The sequence below is a fragment of the Perca flavescens genome, chromosome 9 (genome assembly GCF_004354835.1).
Source record: "Perca flavescens isolate YP-PL-M2 chromosome 9, PFLA_1.0, whole genome shotgun sequence".
NCBI classification, from domain to species: domain Eukaryota; kingdom Metazoa; phylum Chordata; class Actinopteri; order Perciformes; family Percidae; genus Perca; species Perca flavescens.
In genome coordinates, this window is record NC_041339.1 from 14,254,801 (window position 1) to 14,276,978 (window position 22,178).

Here is a 22,178-nt window from a genome sequence, read left to right on the forward strand (position 1 = left end):
CGGTGATTCTGAAATGACCGCTTCCGGTAAAAATATAAACAAAAAGAAAATCAATATGCCTTTTTATTTTTTTGAGTACACAGAGTACGCCGTTTTGTGCTTTCTAGATTTTCATTCGTTTCAGGGATCCCATAAATAGTTTTAAATCAGTAGGGACGGTCAATAGTAAAAGTAACGTCTTAACATTTACTCAAGTACTGTACTTCAATATTTAATTGAGGTACTTGTTCTACTACAGTCCCTTTAGGGGGGGTTAAGGGAATATCCAGCCAACCAATCATGACTCTCCGTGCCGACCAATCAGATGGCAAGCAGGGTTCTCTTCCTGTTTGGCCGAGGGACTCATTATCGGGTGAGTTGAAGACGTTTATCCAAAAAGTAGAAATAATTATATAAAACTGCCATCGTCCGGAGTGACTAAATATTATTTTATGCACAATACAACATTTCTTTGTGAAGAGTAGCAGTTTGGATTACCCTTTTTAACTGGATATTGTCCGTTGTGTGGGTGAGTGTTTATGTGTGTCTGTGTGAACAGTTACGTTAGCTAGCCGCACTGAACTGCTAGCGGTCAGGTTAGCTTAAGAAGTGGCATCCCTGCGAATGCTGATATGTACTGTTGTTCGCATCTTTTTTTTTTTTTTTGTACATCTTCTCCCATGTTATTCTGCACAGACTTCTTCTAACGGATTAAGACCCATTTTCACAAGTACATCGCTAGTCCATTGCACGGAGATCATGGGAGGGATCAAACAAGAGCAGAGTGATGCATCGCAGCACTCCAAACCATCCCATTCAGCAGATCAACCACAAGAGGAGGTGGGTACTGTTACATCTGACCAGGATCAACAACCGGCTTTGTAAATTACTTTAATTTTCACTCCTTAGTTTAACGAACAAGGCTTTCAAGGTTTGCAACCAAATATTTAAATGCCCATGTTGGTTATGGAGTTAAACTCTTTACACTCACTTCCCATTTTGTTAGGTAGCTAAAAATAAATCACACCAATACAACAACCCAGCAATAATTCCGACCTTCTTTTATGTAAACGTCTGGACACATTTTGAGAAATGTATTTTATTTTTTACAGAGTAGGTTGGCTGAGCACGATCCATGCTTCTTTATGACTATGTCCTGTTAACAGTTAAGTAGAATTGTAGAAACATAAAAAACAAGGACAGACTGTGTCCTTATATAAAACAGAAATGTAATACAATTCAACAGCACCACTAACTAGAACCTCCATAATGAACATAAATTAAAAATGACATTGTCTCTGAAACAGGTTGAACAAATGCCTAACTGTATAAGTATAACCTTCATGTGGTAGGATGTATTAAATGGTTGTTGTATTAGAGCAGGGGTCACCAACACGGTGCCCGTGGGCACCAGGTAGCCCCCAAGGACCACATGAGTAGCCCTCAGGCCTGTTCTAAAAATGAAAATTGAATATTGATATTATCTGTTTCCCACCTTGTTAAGTCATTGTTGATAATTATTGTGAGAAATCATTAACGTGATCAGTGTCTTCACATAGATGTGTATCATTAATCATTAATAATCATTTATAACTAAAGGCAAACTGAGCAAATTTGTTATTTCAGAAGAGTGTATCAAACTGGTAGTCCTTCGTATGACTCAATACCCATGAAGTAGCTCTCAGTTTCAAAAAGGTTTGTGACCCCTGTATTAGAGTGTACGCAGTAGAGGGTTAGAGTATAATAATCATTAGTCATTTTTGAATTTCTGTGATGGAAAATGAAATATCTTTGGGTTTTAGACCTTTTGGTTAGACAAAACAATCAATCTATTGCCTAATTGTTGACATTTTACTGACCAAACGTTTAGTAGAAGAAAAGAATCTGCATAATAATTAACGAAAATAATTGTTAGTTGCCACCCTAGTGTGTAGTGTTGGTCTAGTTTTGGTAGTTGTCTATTGATCAAGAAGGAGTATAGGGCTGCAACAACGAATCGATAAAATTCGATTACTAAAAAAGTCGGCAATGAATTTAATTATCGATTCGTTGTGTTGCGCAACTATTAGGCCACCTAGTCGCGGAGATAAAAAAAAAAATTGCAAGATAAGCAAAAGCGACACGGCATGGCACGGGCGCACCGCGGTGATCAGTCAGCACCTAAAACATAAACATGTTGGAGTCCTTGATGAGGAGGAAGGGAGTTCAACAGCAGGGTAAAGTCACTACACCAGGGGTCACCAACCTTTTCTAAACTGAGAGCTACTTCATGGGTATTGAGTCATACGAAGGGCTACCAGTTTGATACACTCTTCTGAAATAACAACTGTGCTCAGTTTGCCTTTAGTTATATATGATTATTAATGATTAGTGATAGTTATATATGATTATTAATAATTAATGATACTCATCTACAGTATGTGAAGACACTGATCATGTTAATGATTTCTCACAATAATTATCAACAACAACTTAACAAGGTGGGAAACTGATAATATCAATATTCAATTTCATTTTTAGAACAGGCCTGAGGGCTACTCATGTGGTCCTTGGGGGCTACCTGGTGCCCGTGGGCACCATGTTGGTGACCCCTGCACTACACTATCCTACTTCTGTTCCGTTCTAAAGTGAGGAACGTACCGTCCCTCCAGTAGCTCTTCTGGTGCTGCTGTTTACTCGTTATCCAGCAGACTTGCGTGACAAGCTAGCGTTAGCTCGGTAATAACAGTAATAAAGCAGGGGTGGTACAGTTTGCAAGAATAAAGACATGGTTTTATTCACTCGCCTTTTTTGGCCCATTAATTTTTCAATCTGTTATGTATATATTATGTGCTTTGTCCCATATCAGTTATTGTTGACAAATATAATAGTGTGTGGTGTATAAACGAACTTAACTTGCACTTACTACAATGATGGTAATAATTTAATGAATAAGTGTGTGTGTGTGTGTGTCTGTCTGTCTGTCTTGTCTGTATCTGCTATTTGGGTTACTTACCTTTACACAACTATTAACTAAAACAATAAGTATGCATGTATTGAGTTGATGTAAATTAATGCTTTTTTTTTATCCGATTCATCAATTAATCGAAAAAATAATCGACAGATTAATCGATTATTAAAATAATCGTTAGTTGCAGCCCTAAAGGAGTAGCATGGATGAGTGAGCAGCCCCTGCCTTCATGAAAGTGGTGTTCCCCTCTGCAGCCAAAGAAGAGAGGCTGGCCGAAGGGAAAGAAAAGAAAGAAGGTGCTACCAAACGGTCCCAAGGCACCAGTAACGGGATATGTCCGCTTCCTGAATGAACGCCGAGAACATATGCGGGCCAGATACCCTGACTTACCTTTTCCTGAAATCACCAAGAGACTTGGATCAGAGTGGACACGATTAGCCCCGAATGACAAACAGGTAGTTATTCAAGTTTTCAAGTATTAATGTTACATGTATTGTTTAACATAGTATATTCAGTGCAACACATTACTGTGAGTACTGGGTATTTTGATGCTTTATTACTGGGCAAATTGGGCTGGTATTCACAATTGCACACACAAACCCCAGTCAAGAATACCACTGCATGTGTTATCACTGTATTTGAGGAGCATCATCTGTCTTGTTTACTTTGATAAATATGTTGTTTGATTTTATTTTTTAAAGATATTTCTCATCTGCGGTGTTTTTCAGCCCGCTGGTTGTGAAATGCACATGCCAGCAAACATTTTTATGATAAAATGTACTTCATGACCAATTTCCAAGAAGCATGCTTTAAAAAAAAAATAAAGTTTTCAAATAATCAAGCGCCTGCTCCATTTGCAAGACTGAATTTTTCCCTCAGTAAAGCAGCATGACATTATTTGTGCACTGACAGCGCTACCTGGACGAGGCGGAACGGGAGAAGATGCAGTATGCTCAGGAACTGAAGGAATATCAGCAGACTGAGGCCTATCAGATCACCAGTGCTAAGATACAAGACAAGAGGATCAAGAAAGGTGACAACTGAGCTGTATTTACGTCAGAAATGTTATGCACACCACATCACAGAACAACTTTTGTTTTCATTACTCTGTGCCATGTCAGCTGTAATATGCACATACATTTTTTTTCTTTCAGAAGACACTCCATCGGTCATCATCAGTACTAGTTCAGAGTCATCTGTATCCAAGGTACATGAACCATACCAGGGCTCAACAGTAACGGTTGACCTTGGCAACCAAATATTATCTATCTATCTATCTATCTATCTATCTATCTATATATCTCAAAACTGGAAAATTTATTTCAAAAGAGCTCAATATTTCATTTGGTTGTCTGTCTCCGTAAATTTTAAACACTACGTTTGTGCGCAACACAACATTTCAGCTGTGCACGACTGCTTTCCACACACGCGCAATTGCTGTGAAAAGATAGAGGCAATGCAATTTTTGCCTGCTAACGGTAACGGCGCATGTTAAAATCCGGTGCTAATATGGCACCGGTGCCCGGTATCTACCGGACGAAATAGCAACGCGGATTTTGGTGCCTCATTACGGTGCCACTTAAATGTCTGTGCTGTTCTCTGATGCTCCGAAACCCACGTTAGAGGCAACAGAAGCATCGCTGCGTGTCACGCTAGTAAACACTAATAACACGTTACACAGCCGGTAACCTTAGCCTACCGTTAGCTACAGTAGTGACTGGAGTAAACACAGTTAAAATGCTGACAGTTAAACGGTGTAAAAGAGTGACTGTATTTCACTGTGGAGGATTCCAACAGCGGAACAGTCTGTTGCTAAAGCTATGAGCTAAAAGACACAAACTAGCACTGGTCACTAGTGGTGGGTGGATCGATCCAAATATCGATACCGACCTTGGTATTGATTTTGATCAATACCAGTGTAACGAGATTGATACTTTTGGTTTTAGCTTTCAAGTGGTCAAGTCCTGCCACAGCGCAAAGCAGGCACACTTTGCTCCTCCTCCCCCCCTCTTGTCATTTAATGTTGTACTGTCACTTGACTCAGCGGCACCAGGCAAACAAGCAAGCAAGCAAGCAGCCAGGCCCGGCGGCGGCCAGCAGCACACACACACACACACACACACACACACACACACACACACACACACACACACACACACACACACACACAGGCAGCACTGAGATGGCAGAAGAATGGCAGAGAGGAAGAGGAGCGCTGTGTGGCTAGATTTTCAGGCCAAAAATGAAACCACGGCAAGCTGTATAATTTGTAAAAAGGCTATAAGATCCAGTGGTAACGCAACAAATTTATACAAGCATATGAAAATTCTGTCCTGGGTTTTAACTTATTAATAAGCCGAAGGAAAAATTGCAAAAACACTTAAAGGTCCCATGGCATGAACATTTCACTTTATGAGGTTTTTTAACATTAATATGAGTTCCCCCAGCCTGTCTATGGTCCCCAGGTGGCTAGAAATGGTGATAGGTGTAAACCGAGCCCTGGGTATCCTGCTCTGCCTTTGAGAAAACGAAAGCTCAGATGAGCCGTTTTGGAATCTGCTTGTTATGAGGTCATAAGGAGCAAGGTTACCTCCCCTTTCTCTGCTTTGCCCGCCCAGAGAATTTGGCCAACCCATGAGAGAGAGAGACATCATGGCTTTCAAACGAGAAAAGTGGCAGTTGGTCAAGGCCACACCTCCACCCTCCACCTTGCCCCTCCCTCTCTCCTCAATAGCTTCAGACACAGAAATGGCCCATCCTAAGGAAAGCTCATTGTGGGACTGGCTCTAGTGGCTGTAATTCTGCACCAAAGCTGAATTTCGGGAAAGAGACTTCAGATACAGTATTAGGGGACCACTAAGGTCTATATAAAAGCATCCAAAGAGCACCATGTCATGGGACCTTTAACAAAGGTTATGAAAATTCATTGAGATTTAGCACTTTGATAATGAATCCACCTTAATTATTAAAAAGTATCAGTATCGGTGATGCTGGCCCTGTATTTACTTGGTATCGAATCAATACCAAATGTTGCAATATTGTATGCAATTTACTTGTGAAAGAAGTAATTACTGTTAAAAGTTTTTGTTATTAAATTTTTAATAGTAATAAGTTATAATAAAGTTAGTGTTGGGCCCATGATACATATCTTATTACTGTATAGTCTGTAATGCCATTTTCACGTTCGTTTCAAACTGCTAAGTTGTCCGTTTGCTTATTTATGTCCTTTTAGGCTTCTGACCTAACAAGCAGATTCGACATCCCTATCTTCACAGAGGAGTTCCTCGATCAGAACAAAGGTAACAGAGAAACTGAAAACAGGGAGGGATCATTCTGATATATCACAAACCCATTTAACATGACATGGGTACTAAAGCTAAGACACATTGTGCCATTACTTTGTTAGCTAATAGGATATTTTAACAGTGTAAAGTAAGTTTCATCCAACATACCGTGTAAGACACTTATTTTGTGCTCTCATCAAATCCCGTTTTATTTCTCTTTGTGGTTTCAGCTCGAGAGGCTGAGTTACGACGGCTTCGTAAGGCCAACATTGAGTTTGAGGAGCAGAATGCAGTGCTTCAGCGACACATTAAGGACATGTACAATGCTAAAGAGCGCCTGGAGGCTGAACTGGGGCTGGACGAGAAGCGTACCCACGCTCTTCACCAACATTTGCTGGCTATTAAACACACACTGGTCAACAGTCTGTCATCAGTCCCCCTGCCAGGTCAGCAATCAGTTGGCTGTATCTAGTCAGAGGAGAAATTCAAGCATATAGATAGATGGATATTAGATAAATCTCCTGCTATTATGTTATGTTTTCATGGTAAATTTATGTTGTTTAGTCCTATAGTATGCATTGATAATGGTAGCATTGTTTAGCGACCACCAGTGCAACGACAGTGAATATTCATTAATACTCCTAAAAAGAATTGGACTGCCATATCAGTGCTTAAATTCCATGATATTTCACATTGAGAGGATGTCTGGATTTCATTCATCTGTGACTTTTCTGAACAGGTACAAGTGAGACAGCATCTCATGGGAACCTGGACTCATACCTAAGTCGTCTCAGTGGAGTGCTGGAGGGAAACCCTCACAAGCATCGTGCACTGTTCACCCAGCTGTGTGAAGTCCTTTCTCATGTGGACAGGTAACTAATATCAATAACGAGCCAATTGTTTTAGGAAACCTTCATTATTATCCACATAATTATTATTATTAACATGATTTTCCATGTCATTTGTTTACAAGTCTTAACTTTTAAGTCTCGAAAGCCATATGTTATATTTATGTCTGAATCTTTTCTTTTTTTCTAACTGCATGCTTTAATTCATTGTCAGTGAGAAGTTATGAGGAGACTCCAGCTGGAGACGCTTTCATTCCTGCATCAGAGGGACACGGAACAGGCTTGGTGGTATCAGGTCAAGTCAGTGCCGTTCAACAGAGCATGTGGATTTCTCAAGGATAGTAAAGGCAAGGGTACAAATACGTCAAAAACTCCACACACACAGTCCATGTCTACATGCCTCTTCTTTATTAATATGTGTATTCATACACATGAGTTTTTGTGAATGTAAATCTGTGTGGCGGTGTTGAGGGTGTTTACAGTTCAGGAATTTCATTAAAGTGTATTATGTAATTTTATCCTCTGAACTGCTATAATTAAGTTAAATTAGATTGACTCTAACCCTAGTGTGTAGTATCAGCAGTTACCTACAGGCCCGTGACCTGTCCAATAGGACAAGCCTAAATAATAGTTCACAATAAATGCCATTTAATGGGTGGGGAATGTGTACGTAGTGTTTTTTTTTTTTTATACATATATAATGCATAAAAAACAAATAAAATTGAAAAAGGTGACAATGAAATGTTGGGGTTTACATGCTTGAATTTACATTGATAATGGCAGGTTGTTGAATGGACAAGCCAGTTCACTTGTCAGAATATTATATATTTGTGAAGTATATTTGTATTTTCTGAAATATTCATTAAACCATACTGAAAATGTTTCCAACAAAAGGTGAATGTGTGCAATTTTCCTTTTTTAACTTGTTGTGAGACATGTCTAATTATTTAAATTTCCCCATCTCAACTTAAAGTTCAGTTACAAAACTAGAGACCATATTGCAATGGGATCACACCAGCCGCCCGTGAAAAGTGGGCTTGATGGTGTTTTTTACCTCCAACGGCGCCTTCCAAGCAGCTAACCCTAACCCTTAACTCTAAACATAACCATTGCCGCGCTGCCTGGAAGGAGACGTTGGGGGCAAAAAAAACCAAACACCATAAAGTGGTGAGGCCCCTTCCCTAGTTCCTAGCCCCCTACCTCCAGCACCCTTGCTCGGACAACACCCATCTTCAAACTCAGCCTTCATTTTGATCTCAACAACACACCTGTAAAGTTTTGTGAATGCATCATGCAGGGGTGCCGATGCTATCACAGTGACAAAATCTGCCCAGAGACATATAAACACCTGGCAAAGCACTCAAATCTGCCTTTGTAGTAGTTCCGGTAACCGTAGGTGTCTCCAGAACCACATTTTGCTGTGAACACACACACACACACACACACACAGAAAACAATACCAGCGCCTCTGTCGTGGCTGGTAACAACTTGTTTTCCCCTCTTAAATATGCAAGGCTGAATACAACTAGAAGTAACTTGCAAAATAGGCCTTTTCGTGAGGCTGTAAAGATACAGCAGATGTTGTGTTCCTGCAGGGGGAGCTGTCGGCCCATACTGGGGGAAAGTCTTGAACCCTCGTTAAAGGTTATATCAGTTTGGTTGTTGGTGTGTTATTTTAACTGGCAGGATGAAGGTGATTATGCAGCACACTTAAACACGACTAAGTTTGACAATGGGATCGTCGGTCACACCAAGGAACAGCTAGAGGTTAATGGTTTATGACAAATGATCTATTTAGCTATTTCTGTATTCTGTACTCTCAGAAGAAACTCCGAAGTGTCTAGAATTTGATTAGCTGCTCTGCTCCATCAGCTGTGCACGCGGGCACTGCCTGTGATGACGTCAGCGCTCTTTAGGTCCGCTAGACAGGGGGCTTTCTCACAACAACGCAATGTTTCTAAGTGTCTTCTTAATCTGTTGGGTATTATACTGTCAGCTGCCAGAGTTTTCAGACACGAGGGAAGGGATTTGGGGCTTATTGCACACAATGTTTCTAATTTATTTGGAAGGCTGCTTTGCTAGGTCGACCGGAGCATCTCTAAAACTACTGTTCCGCCGTGAATATGATTCCGACGTAAAAACATTAGCTAGTTCCGCATCACATTTTACCCAGGTCACTCGCGCCCCACCGGGCAATATGGCAAGCTGTTTTAACATTTAATACTTAAACTGAATATTTATTGCAAATATCTGTAAGGGCGCGCCACACACTTTGAGATCCACTGGTGTATGTGAAGATGAATGTTCTTTAACTGGTTCACTGCCAAGTCATTTACCCAGTCCTAGTGTTTCCTTAGAAGTAGGGCTGGCTGGGTATTGACAAAATCAATTATCATAAAATTCTTCACTGAATACGTCCATGTTAATAATGTGATATTATCTGAGGATTTCTGAAGATGTTTTTGAGAAATGTATTGAAAATATAGAGGGAGAGGCTAATAATCAGGTGTTTCAGCATCTCAACCTCCACCACCGCTCTGACGTCACTGCCAGGAGCTGTCCACGCATCGGCGGTGCTGAAGCTGAACAAGATGGCTGTGTGTTGGAGAGTGGAGAGCTGAGAGAGAAGTGGCGGAAAGAGTCTCAAATTTAGACCGACACGCCATTAAAATACGGATAGGATCGTGACGCTGGCGTTTACTCTCGAAGTGTGAAGATTTTTATTTTTGTCAGGCTAACGAGCCCCTGCCAGGACCCGCCTCTGCCAGCGACGGCAGGCTCCTTCATCTCCAGCCCAACGATTCATTCCCAGGCTGTATATTGCACAAATTAGCTCAATTACGGACGCTGGTGAAGAAGCTGGACCCTGTACTAAAGGCGCATATAAGAAATGTCATTGCTGTGTGTTGGAGGTAAGATAACTATAATCCATGTCTTGGCACGACTTGCTGTGAATTTCCTCGACCTGCTGGTGTGAGCAGTCTAAATAGCTCTAAGTCTGATCTTTACTGCTTTTGGGTATTCACGTGTAAGGATAACGATCCATCAATTCATAGTTTTTTTATTTTTTATTTGCCACTCTAAAGCAAATCCCAATAATAAGGCGAATACTTTACAACATCTTTGTATGTATTATATATCTAATCTAAGTTCTTTTTCCACTATAATTTACCCTGAAATATTTCAATAGATCACAGCTTGGGCTCATTTTATACAAACCTGCCATTCCTACAACCGGATCGATTTACGCAGGAGGGGTATGCTTTTGTGGCAGCCGCTGTCAAACATAGTAAAACAAGATGTAACCCACTATCAGTTTCCCCCCGTGTGACAGAAGAAAACCGGGAAACCGTTTTGATTAAAAATCATCAGCAGACATTTCATCTTCGTTTCATGCGTAATTGCGAGGACCAAAAAAGGTGTGTGAAGTGGACTACCATGTTTATTTACATTTGGGTATTTCTTTAAGCCACGCCATCGGTTGCAGCATTCAAAAGAGATCTCATCTGTTTTACATTCAGTGGCTTATCGGTGAATCAGTGATAAGCCCTAAAATGTCACTGATGTCAGTCACTGTAATAAGAGCATATAATGTTAGCTACGTTGGTTTTGATTGGTGAAGTTGGGGTTTCCTTACATGTTATGTATCAGGACTGAATACCTCCATTTATTAAGACATTTCTTCTAATGAATCTGAGTCCTTTGCTGACAGCTTTAAATTGAATTACATTACTGTGCAAAAGGCAACTGGATACATTATGTAAATACCATTATCCTGGTCATCTCATGTAACCTTTTCAACAACCTCTGGTCATCCCCAGATCCCAGAACAATGCTTAAAGTTTCATAAGGATTAAAAGGATTCTTTTTACATTAGCAAGGAGTTCTCCTTGTGTTTTACAACTCTCAGAACCTTTAAATGAAGTTCATGTTACAGCATTCATTCAACATATCAAAAATTAGCACCATGCACTCTAAGAATTTCCTTCTCTGAGACACTTGATAAATACGGTGCCTGATTTATCGGGGAGCAGTGAGGGAAAGATGGAAAAGTGATTCCTTCGGGCTTCTTCTTTAGATTCACGGAGAGGTTGGAGCAGGCTTGCAGTGTGTATGAAGAGGCTGCTATGTTGTTGACACCAGAGCTAGAGCTGATTGCACAGATGTCAGGATTGAGATCCAGGCTTGTTGGTGGTCCCTTTATGTCCTGAGGCTTTGTTGGCATAGCAACCACAATGGTATTTTAGGTCTCTGCTGGCATTTTGTCATCAGTTTTTACTCACTCTGTTATAGGCCTGCAGCTAGGTTTATATTGATATACGTTTCCACGATGGCTGTGACAAGAATGAAAAATAAAGTAGAATGATGAGCATGGCGGTTCACTTTGAGCTGCACAGTAACATGAGTGGGGCTGATAAACATTGCAGTAACAGTAGATATGGCATTGCCTGGTCAGAGATGTGTGTATGCTCTACTTCCATGTCTCGTGATGTAGTCTTTGAAATGATAGCCTGTGCCACAGAAGCTGAATAAGCGTATTCAGATCTGGCAACCATCCTCTTACTGTCACCCCCTGTAGCAGGATGCCAGTTCATGCCTTATAACTTTATAACAGAGTGAGCCAAGAGAGACATCCTCATTACTGTCACCTTCTCTCATTAAGGCATTATCCAAACATCTATTAAAGATTTACATATGCATGCAGATCATTAGGGAAGATCTTTGCAAAAGAAGTCAGAAAGTCCAACATTAGAAATTAACATAATTTAGCAACAAACCATTCTTGGCTATTTCTGTGTCTTATTTCCATTTCAAACACACTACTGCGTTACTGTTATAATGACTAAGGTTATTGGGAGTCTGGCAATAGTTGAAAGCAATGTTTTTTCAATGGAAATATATACAGTAGATATACTGTAGCATTCATATTCTACAATTAATGATTCCAAGGCTACTTATATACTGTTTATATACTGTATACATTCTCTGAAATGTTTTAGGGCAGATGCTTAAAGTCTGCATTGTCTTTGTATGTTGCACCTTTTTCCGATTATAATTTTTCTCATTTTAATTTGTGTGTATGAGAGTAGTTTCCAATCATCAGTGACTACCATTGCATACTTTTATAGCAGTCATACTCAAATCAGTGTCATTGATATATTTCCCAAGGTATACTGCAGGTGTGTGACCGAATTTGATTTGGCAGAGGACACTCTCACACACTGTTTTTCACTTAATTGTGCTCATGAGTCATTTCTCTTTTTTTGTCATAATCTTTAGATTTTTCTTCACTGCATTCCCTGTCTGCTGGTTTATATTGTTATTCCTGGTGTCTGTACAGTTGCTCTGATTGTAGGCTCCTGGAAAGTTTTTGATTGGGAAAACATCAGGATATAAAAAGCCCCTTTAGGTCGTCCGCACCGGGGCATGAGTAAATGTTTTTGTCCAACTTTCCCCAAAGAAAGAGAACATCAAGTTCTGTAATTGCAATTCCTTTCATTCCTCCTCCAAAATTTTCTGTTGATGGTTTGCATATACAGTATGTAACACTTTTTTTTCACTTTCTCCCCTTTACTCCTTCCCTCTGTGATTTAACTGCAGCAATGGTGGTTTAGTCTTATGCCTGTAAGCTCCCCACCACCACCACCACTACACACACACGCACGCACCCCTTTCCGGCACCCCCCCATCCCTGTCACACTGCATGGTTATTTTTAGTGTTGGGGATGCAGCTAGCTCTGCCCGCATCCGGCTGCACAGAGAGATTAATGGAGCACAAGAGAAAGAGATAGAAAGGGAGCACACGTGCATACTGGCCACATGGCAGGGGGAGCTTGTGAGAGCTAGTGAGAGGGAGAGAGAGGACCGATGACTGACTGGTTGATGGTGAGGAGAGGACAGTGTAGGGGAGAGAGAGAGAGAGAGAGAGAGTCGGCAGCGGTGCCAAGGTGCATCTGTCATATACTGTCTATTTAAAGCAAAGAAATAACTAATTTGAATGCCTCTTTGTCAAATGTAAATTCAGGGCTTCCGTGGAAAAGAGCCGTCCTCACCGCTTAGGTGTGACTGCCTTGTCAGCAGCTTAAGTATCAGGATGTGGATTTTACTTTTGAAGTTGGCTACGAAGCACATGCTCCTCCACACCACTTACTCCGCCACTTTCCTCATGAATCAGAACAATATTTAAGCGACAAGCATTATACCAAGGGTTTGCTGGGGTGAAGCTATTTTTAGAAGCCAATTTGTCAACAATGATTATCATGCTTGCTCTGCTGTCACTGACTACGAAAATATTTGGTGTGTTTCTTTGTCAGCATCACTTTTGCTACCCTAATTTTTATGCTTTTTGAATAAGAAGAGGGAGTGTTCATTCATTTATTTTTGTTCTATCTATTTTAGAGAGTTATACTGTAGGTCATACATTATAAAGCCATTCTTCTTGCAGCCACATGCTCAGAAAATGTTTATGGGCTTGCTATTGAGGCCCAATTAGATTGATTTTAAGTTATGCTTATTCCCTTTATTTCTTTCCGGACATGTAACATCAGTGAAAAGAGGCAGGGATAAGAAAATAACAAAAGAAAAAAACAGACCTCTGAATATTAATACCTCACTGCTGAACATAGGGATGCTGGGCATCGGCAGGGTGCCGGATTGACTGAATAATGAATAGGCCGTTGACGTCACTGTGGTTTTAAAAGTCAGTCTAGTACTCTCAGAGGTCCCTGCTTGGAGTTGCTGGCAGTGGCCCCACAGCAGAGCCTCATCTATTGTGTGAGACGTAAAGCAGCGCTGCTCTGTCTTTTATCCAGCACCCCCTGTTATCATACATACACATACATCATTCAGATAGGACAAGGCATGTGACCACTCTCCTCCATGGCATCAGCTTTTACTCTCACCTGCACAAACAGATTGTCCTTCTGGCCCTCTGACTCAGAGAGCCTGACATCTCCTGCTGAATGGATGCAGTCTTTCATATTGAGAAATATGAAAGACTGCCCCACCCCCCTCTCGCTAAAATGCCAGTCTTCTGTCAATCACCTGCCAACTGATACTTTCATCCACATGAGTTACAGGCAGAGGCCTGCCTGGACTGTCTAAGTCCCATCACACTGTAACCCTAGGTCTGAGAAAAGCCTTTTAGGGTTTACTGAACGTTATATTTGCAGCATGAAAATGTGAAATCTTTGAAAACTGTCATGTTCACGTTTGCAAATTTGAACTCACTTTTTCTAGTTGGAATAATTCCTTCCTTGTTTTCTCAATTTGCTTGCAGTGAAGAAAGCCAAGCTCGATGGACCCCAAGGTGAGATGTGACCCGTAGATAGCATCCATTTGTTACTAATTCTTTTTTTTTTACTAAATCAGGTTGTTTCATACAAACACACACGCACAGTAGCATGGCCATTGTATTTGTATCTGAATTTACATTGTATTTTACTATTTTACAGAGAAATTTAACACATACGTGACCCTGAAGGTGCAGAATGTTAAGAGCACAACCATCGCTGTGCGCGGCAGTCAGCCATGCTGGGAGCAGGACTTCATGTTGTGAGTGCTTCTTGCCCTCTCTCACATCTTCTGCCCCCTTTTATCTTGCTATGTCTTTCCCTCTTTTAGCCCGTCTTCTTCTGTAAATCTGCCTGTACAATGTTGCCTAATGGGGGGACAGTGTTTGCTGCACATTTTTTACATTCTTACTACATTCCCTATTCTTCTTCACACCAACTAGTTTTCCTTCTCTTTCACTTTCTCCCCTCACTGTCTTTTCCTTTAAAAGAACCTTTACTGCAATGAGCCTTCTCTCTTCACCTTCCCTTGGACCCGCAAAGTCATAATTGTCTGGTTCTGTTGCATTGATTTTGATCACACTTTTAACTGTCTATTGTGAGTGTGACAACATTAAAGCAGTGCAATGCTGAATCAGTGAAATACTCTTTTAAGTATTAAGCTCTCTGCTAATTTCTCTCCAAGCTCTGGCTCTGCTGTCACAGCAGCTTTTCAGTTTGAACATATCGTTGTACTCTCAAAGAGTGAAACTATCATTAAATGGACTTTCATGCAAGACATGAACGTTTTTCAACTTAAAGGTATTTCAAGAGCGCAATATGTTTGCTGTTGCTATTATGATCATACATTTAGTTTGACAAAGTTAAAAAAAATCTACATCTAATGTCAATATCCGTTGGCAGATGCAAGTCCATATGAATATATAAATAGTTTTAACATAGGCATTAAATAAGGAATAAATACTGTCAATTCACATGCATGGAGATGTCACCTCAGGGGCTCATTTCAGCACACAGATGTTGCGCAACACAGAGCAGCAGGGTCAGCTGTGACATTTATAATTCCTAAAATGAGTTATTTTTGCCCTATTCCTCACTTTTTCCTTTGAAGAGTGAGGGGATGACATAACGTTTATTGAAATGAAGTTTTTTTATTATTATAACACCTGCTCCAGCAGAGTTCACACACCAAGTGTAGAGGGTTTCTCTTGGCGTCATTACTCCCCATAACTCCTGAAAGTGGCTAAATAGAAGAAGAAAAAAAACACAACAGATACCGCTTTTATGTTTAGTCTACTACAGCCATATCTTCCAAACAAAACAGCACATTCAGCCATTTTCCAGATAACCCCTTTGGCTCCCATGGAAACAGAAAGATGTATTTCCATATTAACGCTGTGGTTATTATTAGGTTTTCACTTAAAACAGCCAGTGGGCTTGAGAAGAGGAACTGCTTGACAATGAGAGATGCTTAGTGGGCTGAAAATCTGCCAGTCAGATTTTTAATCACTTTACAAATCCTAACCAGTCCAGACATTAGCTTTACATATGGTGTATGAGTGGTTCTTGATGGAAAAAAAAATGAATCATAGAGTGCACTGCTGTTTGTCATACAGAAATATAGGTAGTCTCTGCTGTTGTCCTATCTGTGCTCTCTCTTCTATCCTGCCGGCAGCCTAGTAGACAATCACCTACTCTTTCCATCTTCATGCTGAATGACTTATTTCCCTCTGCAGATTGAATCCCACTGCATATCCATCACCAGATTTAAGTGCATGGACTGTATTTCTGTTGAAAGGCCTGTGTGCAGTGAGGTGTCTGTATACAACCCTGTCTCCACTCAGCTTTTTATAACACTGTATAATTTTACTCTCTTCCCTCTGCTTTTTTCTAACTCATTTCTCTTTCCTTAATCCGCCTCTTCCTCTTTCTGCTGAGCAGTGAAATAAACCGCCTGGATCTAGGCCTAACAGTGGAGGTGTGGAATAAAGGGCTGATCTGGGACACCATGGTGGGCACCTTATGGATCCCCCTGAGCAACATACGGCAGTCCAATGAGGTACACACTCTTTCTCTCTCTCTCTCTCTCTCTCTCTCTCTCTCTCTCTCTCTGGTTCCCAGCATTAGGTTTTATTAGCTACATTACTGTACATTTACCAATATTCCAGTCTGAGTGATGAATGAATGCAATTATTAAAATAGCCTAATCAACATATGAGTTAAGAAAACACGTAACGTTTAATGTTATTTTAATTAAGGCCATTATGTGAAACTTGCAGAGTGTTTTGAGTTTTTTTTATAATTATATTTAAATATGTTTACTGTTCACTTTCAGCCATTTTATATGTGTAAATGCCACGTTTTACATTTCTCACGTTTTAAACATCAAATAGTTAATAGAAAGTAACTGCGGAGCCTAATATCACTTGTCGATATACTGTATCCATAGGGACTTTTCACACAACAGTTGCTATGTGCAGCTCAATAGCTGCTACATGTTCCTGTATTTGAAATATACAAATAGTAACTAAACAGTATGTATTAAAGAAGCAAGGGATAAATTGTTGTCGTAACCGTGGATATTATAAACAAGTCACTGTGGGAAGGTAATATTTTAGCTTCATAGAAAATGTGTATTTTGTTTTCAACTGCATACTGCCTTCATTAATAATGCAGTCCTGCTCAATAATTTAGCACAACTCCTGTTGCCTTTGTGAAATATACTTTATTTGCCATAATCAATAAGAAATGTCACATTCAGACTTGTTATTTTTGTGCACATGGAATTGGAATTGGTTAAATAAGCCACTTAATACTAAAAAGTGGATGCAATGATCGAGTGAGTGGTTCTCGTCAGATTTCTGTCAGGAACTGCATAATTTAAAAAAATAGTTCAAGAATATGTCTATAACTCCTCTAAAGCTCACTAATTGTATCTACGTTTTTTTATTCCATATACAAACAGAAATGTAAAAATGACAAGTTGGAGTTTTAGGCGGGTTATGTGACAGTGGCCAAGGGAAGTGACTTCCAGTAGTTGTGTCGTCACTGTGAGGCAATTTGCACATTTTGCATGCCAAACGGCATATTGATCATGCAGTAAGAATAGTTTAAGTCATATTTCTCTGCCCATCTTCCTCTATCTTTTCCAGGAGGGTCCAGGCCAGTGGCTGACCCTGGACTCCAATGCGATCATGGCTGAGAATGAGATCTGTGGAACTAAAGACCCAACCTTTCACAGGCTGCTGCTTGACACCCGCTTTGAACTGCCACTAGGTGCGGCCTTTCGTCATAGTTGTATTTATCCTACATGCCTAATTCTGTAAATTGTTTCATTTGTAAGTGCTAGATTTTGGATATATACATATGTTTCAATACAATGTAAAAAAAACAAATACCATTTCTACTGTTGCTAGTATTAGTATTGTGACTTCAACATTATCAACTACTATCTCAACCACTATCACTTTTACTGTTAGTACCATCTCTAGTACGGCTAGTCTCAATAATACTACATTTACTACATATGCTGTTTTTGCTACTGCTACTACTATAGTACTAACACTACATCTAGCGCTGTTACTTGAGATTGCTTTGTCAGTCTATTACTATCAAATATCGTTGCCATGGCTTTAAAATGAATTAATTTGATTGCTCTATGGTTCTGTTGCAATGCTTATACAGAGAGACATGTATTGTATGTGCTGAGTAGAGGATCATGTTGTGTGTTTGTATGTTTGCTGCAGACATTCCTGAGGAAGAGGCCAGATACTGGGCCAAGAAACTTGAACAACTAAATGCCATGAGAGATCAAGACGTAAGAACTTGACTCCACATTCCACATCACTCTCTTCAGCATCTGTCATCTGTATTTCCTCATCTATCTATTTATTCCTTCCTTTTTCTTTCATAACCCCTTTCCTACTCTGTGTTTCCTTTCCACCTCTTTCTTCCTTTACCATACTCTCTCTAATTCTATGTGGCTGCCAATAACAGCAGAATTGCAGAGTCAATATATTTTTACCAGCAATTTTCCTAAGAACTACTGGATCTTATTTTCTAAGATGTTGTTTTTCCACCCCTCAGTATGCCTATCAAGAAGAACAGGAGCAACCACTGCATGCACCAACCACACAGTGCTGTGAGTGTCATAAGCCACTTCTGCGTCGACCTCCTTCTGTGCTCTCCCCCACTGTGTCCTTTTTATGCCTCCTTATTTCCCCTCCCCTCACCCCCTCTGCTCCAAAAATGATACTAGACGGGAGGTAGAAATGAGGCTGATAGATGAAGTGTAGGAGGAAGGGAGGAAAGCTGATGTGATGAATCATGCATGCAAGCGATGTGTGATGAATGTGAACTGACATACGATGGGCTGTCAGACACACACCACCCTGTCTGTCTGTCTGTCTGTCTGTCTGTCTGTCTGTCTGTCTGTCCGTCCGTCTGTCTGTCTGTATAGTGATGATGACACAGGGACAAAGTGTGTATAGTATACTATATATACTAAATCTCCGGACAGAGGGGTTGGATGGTGGCGTGATGCTTGTGTGTGTATAAATGATAACATCACGTGTAATCTTCTGTCTGGGAGTATTTTCTGTTCTTAATTACTGAGCAGCAAGGCCAGCAGCATCTGAACTTGTGCTTTTCTTTACTGACACACATGTACATACGCGCTCATTTCTGGATCCTCTGCACACACGTTTACATTTTAAAACACTTATTTCTCAGGGCTACAAATCTCTATGTGTTTGCTTACCCAGTTTTGTGGACTGCTGATGTGTTTAATGTGTAGCCCAAACCTAATTTGGTTTCTCCAACCCTTTATCTGCTTGCAGGTAATTGGAGTCTGTGGGGGGATCAGCAAAGTAAGTTTCTTTCATGCGCATTCTGCTAATGGCGTAATTCTGTATTTATTGTCCATGTCTTACTTAATGTAATGATCTCCTTGTGTAGTTTTCCTCAGAGACCATGAGCTGCCATGAAAATATATTTTTGTCCTGAACTTCCTTTCACCTCATATCCATATTCTCCTGATGAGCTGGAAGAATAAAAATCAGTGAAGTTACAGGAAATTAATCTCTGTGGTGTTTTTCCAAGGGCGCAATTTCCACTAGTGATGGGGGGGGACATGTCCCTGAACATTGTTTTACTGTTGTGCCACCAAAGTCCTTAATGCTAGAAGATCTGAGTTGATAAAAATGTTGATACACTCATCTGAGTCGCCTTCTGTTATTATCGTGTAGTTTAACAAGCAACAGCGACTGGTGCGTAGGTGACTTTTTACGCCCTGATATTAAAATTATATATCTATACTAGGGCTGGGCGATATAGAGAAAATCAGATATCATGATATTCTTGACCAAATACCTCGATATCGATATTGCGGCGATATATTCTAGAGTTGACAGTTGGTGCTCTCGCAAAATATCTTCACTTATATTTTAGATAAATAATCATTAATAATAAAACAGCTACAACAGTCTGGTAAGTTCAGAAAAGTACATCACTTCACTGTAATGCAGCCTTTAAAACCAGGAAAAGACACTTATGTCATATCACGATATTACGATATCCAAAATATAAGACGATATCTAGTCTCATATCACGATATCGATATAATATCGATATATCGCCCAGCCCTAATCTATACATTATACAATGATTATATTTTAACAGATAATATTATCCTAAAACACACTAGAATTGGAATGGAAGTGGAAGTACAATAAGACAGTAAATCAATAATGTTCTTTGTAGTAAAGATGCAAATAAAACAACTATCTATCAGAAAGTATCAGGTATCTACTGTATAGAGGGAGCTTTAGAACATCCATTATTATAAAAAAAAATGTAGTGTACGTTTTTATTTGCTTGATTTATTTACGTTTTTGTGTTGTTTTTTCCACGCCATTGTGCCCCATATACACTATACAAATACTGTACAATACAATTCTGACCCATTATCGTCTTCTCGTGTCTTGTCACTTCATCCCGTCTCCCGCTGTGTTTGTGTGAACAGACGAGGACCCAGACAGCGCCGTGGACGACAGGGACAGCGACTACCGCAGTGAGACCAGTAACAGCATCCCGCCTCCCTACTACACCACCTCCCAGCCCAACGCTTCCATGCACCAGTATCCCATGAGGAATGAGAACTACAGACACTCTTACAACGACGACATCCATGAGCTGGACTACGACCACAGAGTCATGAGGTAACAAGCACCCTTCAGGCACTATGTAGACATAACTGAGACAGAATGGTTTCCTTTTAATGAGATTACCATGGCGGGTTGACATAATGGATCTACAGGGAGAAAGTTGTTGAAAATGTTTAATGTTGAAGCTGTATAATCACACTCCCCATCTTAAGCAAATACTCCTATTTGGAGTCTAGCATTTATCCCTGAGACAGCTCAGCCCCAGCGGCCTTGTTTTGTTTCACTGTATTGTACATGGTAACATGTTGTCCCACTGTGCTCTCCTCCTCTAGAGAATAACCCTGGCCTCAGTGTATACAAGCATGCTGGGGCACACAGTTCTTGTATACAGGTCATGTATGAAGTGGGCCTTTGTGGTTATCTTTTGGGTGAATGGGCATGTGCGAGCGTGTGCCTGCATCTTTGTGTGCATATTGAGCGTGTGAGTGTCAGAACCCCCCCCATGTGATCACCTCTGCACTAACTTGGGCAGAAAGTAGCAGTGATTCTGAACATTTTTGTTCAGGGAAGCTGAAACGGAAAGTTTGACCTTTTCATATGTTTAGATGTAGATGGGTAAAATACATCTTCAAGTGCTCAACCTCAGTGAGAGGTCATTGTGCAGAAACTTAAAGGATAAGTTCACAATTTTTCAAGTCTGTCTTTAAACAATAGCCAGGTGTTTATATGAACATTGAAACATGTTTTGATGCTATAATCATTCCTCCTGTTCACAGTGGCTATTAAGAGATCTGTTCCTTTGATCTTCTCATTTAAGTGATGGGGAACAACATCAAGTAGGTATATTCTAAAGTTAGTGTCTTTCTGGTGCAAAATTCCCACAGTAACACAAAAAGGACATTGTGCACTAAAAAGACAATAGCTAGACGAAAGACATATCCACTTGATTTGAAAAACTCGGACTGCTGTAGTCTTGTATTCATGTCGGAATGGAATTTTGCATAGAACTGTGGATTCCCCCCCTCCATCACTTACATTGTGAGCACAATAGGAAGGGATCTTTTACTTGCCAGTACGAACAGAAGGAATGATTACATCAAGCGAAACCTGCCTCAATGTTCACATGAACACTATTGTTTAGGACAGGCTTCTTTGAAAGATTTGCACTGAGCTCTACTGATGCTCCTCTCCCACCTCTCCCCTCTTCCCAACCTCCCTCCTTACTCCTCTTACCAGACGCTATGATAGTTTAGACTCGGCCACCAACGGGCGCAGCGATATCGACTCAGGCTCAGGGTCGAGCCGCCGCACCAGTCGTCAGTATTCTCTAGACAGTAGGCATTCACTGTCCGATAGGTGGGTCTCTGTGCCTCCTCTCCAAATCCTCTTCCTTCTCCTGCTCCGGCCTGTGACTCCGTCTCGCTGTGACGTCAGTGGTGGACTTGTCCCGTCCTCCTCGCTCGCTGTGCTTGCATGCATGTGCTCTTACCCTATCTATGTATATTCTATACTATTGATTGAAACCTACTGATCCTGCATCTACATTTACTGTGTTCCTGGTGAAGAATCACGAATCAGTATCACAAATGATGTATCACACTCATCGTCGCCATTGTTAAACTAATGAGTTTTGCGCAGTTTTGTGTGTGGGCGAGTGATTG

General features: G+C 40.5%; 2 protein-coding genes across 5 annotated transcripts in view; both read left to right on the forward strand.

The window, feature by feature from the left end:
- The first annotated feature begins 234 nt into the window (after positions 1 to 234).
- hmg20b (high mobility group 20B) lies at positions 235 to 7,939 on the forward strand. Of its 4 annotated transcripts, none has more exons than XM_028587842.1 (10): positions 235 to 352; positions 465 to 508; positions 676 to 819; positions 3,184 to 3,384; positions 3,842 to 3,962; positions 4,087 to 4,136; positions 6,162 to 6,228; positions 6,444 to 6,659; positions 6,953 to 7,085; positions 7,276 to 7,939. In XM_028587842.1, exons 1-10 carry the CDS (start codon positions 280 to 282, stop codon positions 7,286 to 7,288), a joined length of 1,062 nt encoding a protein of 353 aa, XP_028443643.1. In that variant the 5' UTR covers positions 235 to 279; the 3' UTR covers positions 7,289 to 7,939. The 4 variants fall into 4 exon arrangements, with proteins under 4 accessions (XP_028443643.1, XP_028443642.1, XP_028443644.1 ...); XM_028587841.1 differs by having other exon boundaries at positions 239 to 352; positions 4,084 to 4,136; XM_028587843.1 differs by lacking the exon at positions 465 to 508 and having other exon boundaries at positions 244 to 352; positions 4,084 to 4,136.
- A 1,961-nt stretch (positions 7,940 to 9,900) lies between these two features.
- Positions 9,901 to 22,178, forward strand: part of unc13a (unc-13 homolog A (C. elegans)) — a 42,460-nt gene continuing 30,182 nt past the window's right edge. Inside the window, exons 1-9 of the mRNA XM_028587630.1 lie at positions 9,901 to 9,973; positions 14,341 to 14,370; positions 14,516 to 14,615; positions 16,295 to 16,412; positions 17,506 to 17,629; positions 18,100 to 18,170; positions 18,440 to 18,494; positions 19,192 to 19,221; positions 20,376 to 20,571. Coding sequence (XP_028443431.1) covers positions 9,952 to 9,973; positions 14,341 to 14,370; positions 14,516 to 14,615; positions 16,295 to 16,412; positions 17,506 to 17,629; positions 18,100 to 18,170; positions 18,440 to 18,494; positions 19,192 to 19,221; positions 20,376 to 20,571 — 746 coding nt within the window. The 5' untranslated portion in view covers positions 9,901 to 9,951. The remainder of the gene's footprint in view (positions 9,974 to 14,340; positions 14,371 to 14,515; positions 14,616 to 16,294; positions 16,413 to 17,505; positions 17,630 to 18,099; positions 18,171 to 18,439; positions 18,495 to 19,191; positions 19,222 to 20,375; positions 20,572 to 22,178) is intronic.

Excerpts from the sequence above, each read along its gene's own strand:
- hmg20b (XM_028587841.1), top strand. The coding sequence starts at position 280 with ATGACTCTCCGTGCCGACCAATCAGATGGCAAGCAGGGTTCTCTTCCT. Across the intron at positions 3,963-4,083 it reads AGACAAGAGGATCAAGAAAG|AAGACACTCCATCGGTCATC; the intron begins GTGACAACTGAG and ends TTTTTCTTTCAG. Across the intron at positions 6,660-6,952 it reads GTCATCAGTCCCCCTGCCAG|GTACAAGTGAGACAGCATCT; the intron begins GTCAGCAATCAG and ends TTTTCTGAACAG.